The following is a 10,168-nucleotide window of genomic DNA, read 5'->3' as shown; positions in this document are numbered from 1 at the left end:
TCATCGCCGCAAGGTCAAGCAAGACTGTCTGATCTCCCGCGTGCGGGCCGGCCGTGCACAGCTGTGACTCCTGCAATGGCGGAGCGTGCGAACACACTCGTTCGAGATGATCGACGGATCACCATCAAACAACTCAGTGCTCAACTTGACATCTCTGTTGGTAGTGCTGTCACAATTGTTCACCAGTTGGGATATTCAAAGGTTTGTTCCCGCTGGGTCCCTCGTTGTCTAACCGAACACCATAAAGAGCAAAGGAGAACCATCTGTGCGGAATTGCTTGCTCGTCATGTGGCTGAGGGTGACAATTTCTTGTCAAAGATTGTTACAGGCGATGAAACATGGGTTCATCACTTCGAACCTGAAACAAAACGGCAATCAATGGAGTGGCGCCACACCCACTCCCCTACCAAGAAAAAGTTTAAAGCCATACCCTCAGCCGGTAAAGTCATGGTTACAGTCTTCTGGGACGCTGAAGGGGTTATTCTGTTCGATGTCCTTCCCCATGGTCAAACGATCAACTCTGAAGTGTATTGTGCTACTCTTCAGAAATTGAAGAAACGACTTCAGCGTGTTCGTAGGCACAAAAATCTGAACGAACTTCTCCTTCTCCATGACAACGCAAGACCTCACACAAGTCTTCGCACCTGAGAGGAGCTCACAAAACTTCAGTGGACTGTTCTTCCTCATGCACCCTACAGCCCCGATCTCGCACTGTCGGATTTCCATATGTTTGGCCCAATGAAGGACGCAATCCGTGGGAGGCACTACGCGGATGATGAAGAAGTTATTGATGCAGTACGACGTTGGCTCTGACATCGACCAGTGGAATGGTACCGTGCAGGCATACAGGCCCTCATTTCAAGGTGGCGTAAGGCCGTAGCATTGAATGGAGATTACGTTGAAAAATAGTGTTGTGTAGCTAAAAGATTGGGGAATAACCTGGTGTATTTCAATGCTGAATAAAACAACCCTTGTTTCAGAAAAAAAATGTGTTGCATTACTTATTGAACTGCCCTCATACAATGTAAGCCATACATCCTAAATAATGTTGTAAACTATTTGTTCTTTGCTGTATACTATTAGAAGACTCTCAGCTTAGTAATTGGCAGGACTACTTGAATTGATAGAAATCCAATAGCATTTGCTAGAATTAACAAATTTCTGACTGTTGATAACATGGACACGCAGGCAACACTCTTTAGTGGATCTACATCTGTGAGACCAGAAATGACACACAGAGTTAATTCCGTGGCAGCTGCAGAAGACATATCAGTAGACAGCACAGTTGCACTGCTGTTGGCAAACAAACTCCTGAGGTAAGGCAAGAGTCACACGTGACCCATGCAACATATCTGCATGTGTGGTGGCTTAATATGCAGGGGTACAGCCCTGCATATTACATTCCTCCTCTTAAGGGAGATGGTGCAGCCATCTCAGAGAAGCACAGCACCCAGGGGATGAGCCACTGAGCAGCCACTAGAGCTGCAAAACAACAGGATAATCGGTCAATAAACACAAAAAAATTGATCCCGGCCAAAGAAGCACACCTCCTCCATGTAGGATACAGCAGCTGGAAAGGCTGGACATATCCAGGGCTGGCAGCACGAAGTCCAAGAAGGTGCAAGCCAACACACGATGAGACTGCTGGATCACCGACGACAGCCAGCTGGATACAGGGTTGGCTGTGCAGGGGGTGGTGGGAGTGACAGGACCAGCATCAGCTGCAGAGGAGACCATATGATTGGCCGCGATGATGGCTGTGACAATGGTGATGGTGTACAGCAACAACCAAGAATGGCGTAGCGAGGGCTGGCTGTGATAGGGCTGATGAGGACTGGAGGTCTGGTGAGAAAGCAAACAGGGTAGGCCAGCTGTGAAATAAATGGCAATGACTGGACAGATGCTGAAAGTGCTGACAATGAGTGGGTCAGTGTGTGATGGTGTCACATGCAAGGTCTGTGCCAATACCAAAGGGACTTTTGGTGTGGGACTTCGAACTAGAATGAAGTGCCGCAAGGCATCACAACATGGAAAATAGGCTTGATGGCAGGAGCTCCAGCTTGCAACACACAAAATTCCTGAATGCCCTGTCTGATTGGTGCAGAAAAAATTGGAGAACCAGAATGGGCTAAATGATGCACTGCAGCAGGTCCTGAATTGCTCAGTCTTTGAATGGAAGAGTTGAAAGCAACAATGAATTTAAAATTTTAGAAAGTATTCTGGTATTGGAGCAAAGTAACAATTGGCACGAAATGCTAAACATTAAATAAAAACAGTCTCAATCATGTTTTCAGATTTTTATTCATTAGCAAGGTCTATGAAATGTGGGAGTGAAATGATGTCTGTTAACTACCACAAGAGCAGGACATTCCTGTAAAATTTTTATGGCCACATTCATTCAAATGTGAAATGCTTTAGTGAATCACAAAATACTTTAATATCTGATAATGGTTCTATGTTGAGCTAGTGCTAAGTGTTCAATATTCTGTGTGTTATAGAAAATTATATTTACTTTACAAGATGGCGGCGAGTGTAAAAGTAATTCGTGTATCCCCACGAAAAAAAGTAAATTTCGGTAGTAAAAATAATGCGCGTGTAAATTGTAAAGGCGAGATCTCAAAGCTAAACGAACGAATATCCAGTTTACAAATGATAATTGGTTCTTTAAAGCTGGACATACAGAAACTTCATGCAAAAAAATGTGAGTCGCTGAAGAAGCAAGAAGACTCAACCTCTGCACACAAGTGGCAAACAATGACAGGAAAAAACTGCACTCAGAAAGTACAATCCCAAAATAGCAGTGAAACTTCAGTATGTATAAACAGTGAAACTTTAATGCATAAAAACTGCACTCAGAAAGTACAACCTCAAAGCAGCAGTGAAAGTTCAATGTGTATAAACAGTGAAACTTTAATGCATAAAAACTGCACTCAGAAAGTACAATCTCAAAGCAGCAGTGAAACTTCAATGTGTATAAACAGTGAAGCTTTAATGCATAAAAACTGTCAAACTAGAACGTATAACGACCTTGTGGGAGTATTCACTACTGAAGATTCAATGAACATGCCAGCCGAAGTCGAAAAGTTTCGAAATGAACCACAAAAAGTAAACAAACCGTTGCACGGTGAACTTCCAACTGCTAACATTGTAAAATACGGAAAAATATCCGTGTTAGGCGATAGCCACGGCCGTGGAATTGCTGCATTGCTAACGGAAAAATACAATTACAAGGCAAATGGTTTTGTGAAGCCTGGGGCTCCATTAAGTGAACTGAAAAACCTTACAAAATTACGTGAAGCAACTAGTTTGTGTAAGGATGACTTTGTTGTATTGCTGGGAGGATCAAATGACGTATATAGAAATGAGTCGTTCAAGGCTAGAACAGAATTGAGAAAATGCCTCAACACTTTATCTCACATGAATGTACTCGTTGTAAATATCCCGCATCGTCACGATTTACCTAGGTGGTCGTGTGTAAACAGTGAAATTCATGCCGCAAACAAGAGTTTCAGTGAAATATGTTCTCACTTTGTAAATACAGACGTTATTGACATAAACAGTTTGGAGCGAAGGCTCCATACAGTTCACGGTCTTCATTTGAATGCATTAGGAAAGGAGGTACTTACGGAAAAAATTTTTACTCGTATTTTGCGGTGCAATGAAGTACCCAGGACAAGTGGAAATCAATCGCAAGTAACAAAGCGTTCTTTTCATGCAGCGAACAATATAGCCATCAATCAGTGTCAAATCACGAAATGGTTTAAAACCAATAGGCCAGAAAGTAACATTCAAGCTGGGAAACAAACTCAAATTACGAAATGGTTCAAGCCAAAAAGAAATGAAGCACAAATTTTGCAAGCTCCAAAAATACTGGAAGAAAAACAAGCTGCTGTACGTGTGTCTTCCAGAACAAGGAAAGCTCCAGAGAGGAACATTGATTTTTTATGGCTGGCACCAGGGAAATCACTTCAGCACCATCCAGATCCAGTGCCATCAAGAATCTAACTATGGATGTAAGTACACAACATCAAAGTGACAAAGAAATATACAAGCCAAGTGAGCAAGATGATGGGATGCTACAGAAGAATCCAGATCTACCCTTTTGTGAGGATGGCTCATTATTAAATATTAGGCCTTTAAAAATAAAATTGATGATCTTAGTAGTAACTATATAATGCATTGTAATATAAATGGTTTCAGTGCTGAATACTCATGTGACAGAAGCTCTAAGTTGGATGAGCTACAAGTTTTCTTATCTGAATTTCTAAGTGTTAAAGTAATTTGTTTAAATTAACACTGGTTTAGTAGTGATACCATAAAAATCTTAAATAAAATTGAAAACTTCAAGGTAGCTACCAGCTTTTGTAGGATAAATAAGTCACGAGGAGGTTCATGCATACTCATTCATTCTGATTTACATTACCATGTAAGATGTGACTTCAATTGTTTTAATGAAGAGTGTATTTTTGAAAGTTGCTGTGTTGAGTTAAAGGACTTAAATGTTGTTATAATATCAATTTATAGAATCCCAGGGAAAGTGACAACTGAGCATTTCCTACGTAAATTTCAGAGTTTGTTAGAAAACCTCAGTAAAGAAAAGAGGAAAAAAATTGTGGTTGCTGCTGATTTCAATATCAATGTGTTGAATGAAACATGTGAGGTATCAAAATTTACAGACTTAATAAAAAAATATGGCTTCAAATTAAATTTTTCTGAATCTACAAGAGAAAATGCTCAGTCAGCCACATGCATTGACAATATTTTAACGAATTACGTATTTGAAAATGGATATAAATTTTGTCTAGATCTAGGAATTTCTGATCATTTAGCATTATTCATTGAGCTACCCAGAGCAGGTAGAGAAGTCCCATGTAAAAAAGCTTATGTAAAAAAGGATCTTCAACCAAGAAACTTTGACTCTATTCCATGATAAGCTCAAGGAGACAGAATGGCACTTTGATAAAAATATTTCATGCACGGCAAATTTTGAAGCATTTCTAAGGGATTTTCTAAGTGTTTTCAGTGAAATGTTTCCACAAAAAACTTACAAAATTAAAATGGATCACTAAAGGTATAAAAATCTCCAGTGCTAAGAAAACGCAGCTACATAAGGAACTAAGGCATAATAAAAAAATTGAATTTATTGAATATGTTAAACGATACAAAAGTACATTTAAGAAAGTTGTCAAAGCAGCAAAGCAAATGACAAATAATAAATTAATCTTAAAACACGAGAATAAATCAAAGGCAGTGTGGTCAGTTGTAAAACACGAATTAGGTATCAAAGCCTCTAGACATGGAATTAGTACAATTAAGCTTGAAGATGAGATCATTGTAAATCCGGCTCAAATTTCAGAATGCTTCAATGAGTTCTTCATTAATGTAGTGAAACCAGATGTTAATGTTGCAGATTATGCGAACAATGTATGTCCGTTTGGACTAAATCATAATTCTGAATGCCTCACAAAATTCAAAACAGTTTCAACAATAGATGTAGAAAAAATTATATTAAAACTAAAAAACTAAAGTTCTGCAGGTTGGGATGGAATACCAGCAAAAGTCCTGAAATTTGTGTGTAAAATAATAGGATACCCACTATCTAAAATAATAAACCAATCCTTTGAACAAGGAAGCTTCCCAGAGGTGCTGAAGTATGCGGAAGTAAAACCGTTGCTCAAAAAAGGGTCAAGAGAGGATATGGGGAATTATCGTCCCATCTCCCTCCTTCCAGTCCTTTCAAAAATCTTTGAAAATGCTGCTGCTATGCAGATTCGAAATTTTATCGAGAAATATGATATTATTACGGAAATCCAATTTGGTTTCCAGCGTGGCAAAAGTACTACTGATGCAATTAACAAGTTTATCGACAAGATCAGCACATCATTAGACAACCATAATAAAGTTGCAGGAATCTTTTGTGATCTCACAAAAGCCTTTGACGCTGTAAATCATGCACTGCTTATCTATAAGCTTGACAAGTATGGGATCAAGGGTAATGTTCTAAATTGGCTTACTTCATACTTATCAAATAGGAAACAAAGAGTGATTGTCTCATCAAATGCAGCAAATTACTATTCAAAATGGAAAACAGTAGCCCAAGGTGTCCCTCAAGGCTCAATTCTAGGACCTATTTTGTTCTTGTTCTATGTTAATGATTTACCGAACAATATAAATGGTCCATCTATTTTATTTGTAGATGACACATCTGTATTAATTGAAAACCAGGAGCCAGAAAACATCCCTCTCTACATAATAAACACAATGAACGAACTAGAAACATGGTTCCAACTGAATGGATTAAGATTGAACATCCCCAAAACCCACATAGTCCAGTTCAGAACAAAACAGTCAAAGCCCCAAGAAATTAAAATAACTCATAAAAATCAGGATATAAAAGAAGTAGATTCTGTAAAGTTTTTAGGGTTAAACCTAGATAAAAATTTAAATTGGAATAAACATGTTGACTACCTGTTAAACAAAATATGTAGCTTTTCATTTGCTATGCAAATATTAGCTGGTGCAACAGACATGAATACAAGGAAAATTGCATACCACAGCTACTTTCAACCAGTTGTAAGGTACGGTATTATTTTTTGGGGAAATTCAAGCAATATATTGCGCATACTAAAGCTACAGAAAAGAATAATAAGGAACATGTGTACCGCCCATCCAAGGACATCATGTCGCCCACTATTTGAAAAACAACAGCTATTAACAGTTCCCTCCTTATACATCTATGATATTATCAACTTTCTACTTAGCAATTTAGAGTTATTCGAGAAAAACTGTTTCAGTCACTCATATAACACAAGAAACAAAGACAATTTTATGCTTCCCACTCATCAATTAAACCTACATGAGCAGTCTCCTCAGTATATGGCAATGAAAACCCATAACAAGCTAAAAGGAATGAATGTTCTGAGTATGAAGCTAGAGACACTGAAAACAAAGCTATATGATATACTTGTCAAACGCTGCTACTACACTGTTGAGGAGTTCATGAAGGATGAACTGAACATCTGAGCAGGATAAATTTACATATAGTCTTGTGTGTAAATGTAGCTGTCCTTCACAAAAGGGAGGAAAGAAAAATAAAAGTTTTATTAATGTTAAAATTCTTTGTATCAATTAGGCCTAAGTTGTGTTATCCATTTTTTGACGTTTCTCCTGTACATTAATCATATGATTAGAAATTGTATGTTATGAGACGAATAAAACACTATTCACTGTAACATGTTTTGGCCTTTTCCTCTGACCATCTTCAGGCTTTTCCCCACTACAATACAGTAATAATATGTATTCAGTATAGAGGGATGAAATGTGACTAAACAATGTCTAAAATATAAGCTACAGTAATTAAAAAGTATGATGATATACCCATTATAGCTGCTTGTGGTGGCAGATGGAGCAAGATCTGCCAAAGAACAGATGTCACTGCTGAAAAAGACAACTTTAATCGAGATTATAGCTCCACCCATTGTCTACAGCATTACATCATTGACAAGCAGTCATGTGTGATGAGATATGATACATTGATCAGTTTAGTTCAAATTATAAGCAAAATTTCATGTATGTAATTTTTGTATTTATTTCTGTATCAATTTTTCTTATAAATTCAACTAAACCAATAAATACATCGTATCTCGCACATGATTGGTGGTCAGTGATGTAGTGCTGTAGGCAATGGGTGGAGCTTACAGTATATAATCTCTACTAAAGCTGCCTTATTCAGCATTGATATTTTTACTTCTACAGGTCTCACTTCATCTGCTGCTACCAGCAGTCTTAATGGGTATAACATAGTAATTTTTAATTATTGTAGCTTATAGTTTAGACATTGTTTAGTCATATGTTCATCCCTCTATGGTGAATATGTATTATTACTGCATTGCAGTTGGGAAAATCTTGAAGATGGCCTGAGCAAAGTGTAGAAACTGGTTGCTAATGAATAAAAATCTGAAAACACGATTGAGACTGTGTTTATTTGATTTTTAGCAACAGTGAATTGCCCAACACCTGAAATGGAGGGCTGGAGACATTTGACGATAGCTTCAGCAGTGGATAATACACTCCAAGTGAAGTAGAATTTCAATAAATATAGAAACATGAGGAATGCCCAGACCAACAACTGTCAAATTACGCAGAAGAGAGAATATTGCCAAGTGCCGAAAAATTAATCTCATTAATTCCATATATCTAAACATTTTTTATTATATATATTTTTATTGTTTTGACCCATGATGTCCTGGTGAAAAATACAGAGTTTATTGTTTTCTACACTTATGTTTCACAAGTAGTCACTTCAACTCGTGGTATGATCTTTAGAAATCTATTATCACAGCGTTCCATCTTCAGGAAAGTGTGGTTAATGTCATGCTGTTTATCTTCTTTGGCTGCAGTTTTATCCTTGTCACTACTTGGAGTAGGCAGTTATGAGATTTTTTTATGCTAAAAAAATTATTGTCCAAGGAAAAATGACAGTTTAATGTTTTCTACAAACTTATTTTCTGAGTTACAAGACACATTCCAAGATTGTTTAAATACAGCCCATGTCTGGTATGGAATTTTCAACCTACAGTACTAATAATACAATTGCAGCATGGTCCACAGCTACACTACATAACACAAATAAAGGATCCCTTTTTCAAAAACTCATAATTGACTCCCATTGTGATGCAGATGTTTGAAATTTGGCTCAAAGGTACCTATAACCTTCCTCTATAATCACACAAAAGCGTGGAACCCTGTGATGTTACCCTTAGGCTCGGTGAAGATTAAAAGTAAGGTGTCAACACATATGTAAAAAAGCTGGAGCTTAGAAGTTCATGTAGATTAGATTAGATTAGATTAGATTACTACTAGTTCCATGGATCATGAATACGATATTTCGTAATGATGTGGAACGAGTCAAATTTTCCAATACATGACATAATTAGGTTAATTTAACAACATACTTAAGTTAATATAACAACTTTATTTTTTTGTTTTTTTTATTTTTATTTTTTTATTTTTTTAATTTTTTTTAATATTTTTTTTTCTTAATTTATATCTAAAAATTCCTCTATGGAGTAGAAGGAGTTGTCATTCAGAAATTCTTTTAATTTCTTCTTAAATACTTGTTGGTTATCTGTCAGACTTTTGATACTATTTGGTAAGTGACCAAAGACTTTAGTGCCAGTATAATTCACCCCTTTCTGTGCCAAAGTTAGATTTAATCTTGAATAGTGAAGATCGTCCTTTCTCCTAGTATTGTAGTTATGCACACTGCTATTACTTTTGAATTGGGTTTGGTTGTTAATAACAAATTTCATAAGAGAGTATATATACTGACAAGCTACTGTGAATATCCCTAGATCCTTAAATAAATGTCTGCAGGATGATCTTGGGTGGACTCCAGCTATTATTCTGATTACACGCTTCTGTGCAATAAATACTTTATTCCTCAGTGATGAATTACCCCAAAATATGATGCCATATGAAAGCAATGAGTGAAAATAGGCGTAGTAAGCTAATTTACTAAGATGTTTATCACCAAAATTTGCAATGACCCTTATTGGATAAGTAGCTGAACTCAAACGTTTCAGCAGATCATCAATGTGTTTCTTCCAATTTAATCTCTCATCAATGGACATACCTAAAAATTTGGAATATTCTACCTTAGCTATATGCTTCTGATTAAGGTCTATATTTATTAATGGCGTCATACCATTCACTGTACGGAACTGTATGTACTGTGTCTTATCAAAATTCAGTGAGAGTCCGTTTACAAGGAACCACTTAGTAATTTTCTGAAAGACAGTATTGACAATTTCATCAGTTAATTCTTGTTTCTCAGGTGTGATTACTATACTTGTATCATCAGCAAAGAGAACTAACTTTGCCTCTTCATGAATATAGAATGGCAAGTCATTAATATATAATAAGAACAACAAAGGACCCAAGACTGACCCTTGTGGAACCCCATTCTTGATAGTTCCCCAGTTTGAGGAATGTGCTGATCTTTGCATGTTACGAGAACTACTTATTTCAACTTTCTGTACTCTTCCAGTTAGGTACGAATTAAACCATTTGTGCACTGTCCCACTCATGTCACAATACTTGAGCTTGTCTAGCAGAATTTCATGATTTACACAATCAAAAGCCTTTGAGAGATCACAAAAAATCCCAA

At 37.0% G+C, this 10,168-nt stretch overlaps 1 protein-coding gene across 1 annotated transcript in view; it reads left to right on the top strand.

The window, feature by feature from the left end:
* The first annotated feature begins 1,888 nt into the window (after window positions 1-1,888).
* Window positions 1,889-10,168, top strand: part of LOC124590031 (meiosis 1 arrest protein-like) — a 101,809-nt gene continuing 93,529 nt past the window's right edge. Inside the window, exon 1 of the mRNA XM_047131616.1 lies at window positions 1,889-1,954. Coding sequence (XP_046987572.1) covers window positions 1,889-1,954 — 66 coding nt within the window. The remainder of the gene's footprint in view (window positions 1,955-10,168) is intronic.

The sequence above is a fragment of the Schistocerca americana genome, chromosome 2 (assembly GCF_021461395.2).
Source record: "Schistocerca americana isolate TAMUIC-IGC-003095 chromosome 2, iqSchAmer2.1, whole genome shotgun sequence".
NCBI lineage: Eukaryota > Metazoa > Arthropoda > Insecta > Orthoptera > Acrididae > Schistocerca > Schistocerca americana.
Note: the sequence above shows the minus strand (reverse complement) of the source record. Positions and strands in the feature narration are given on the sequence as shown.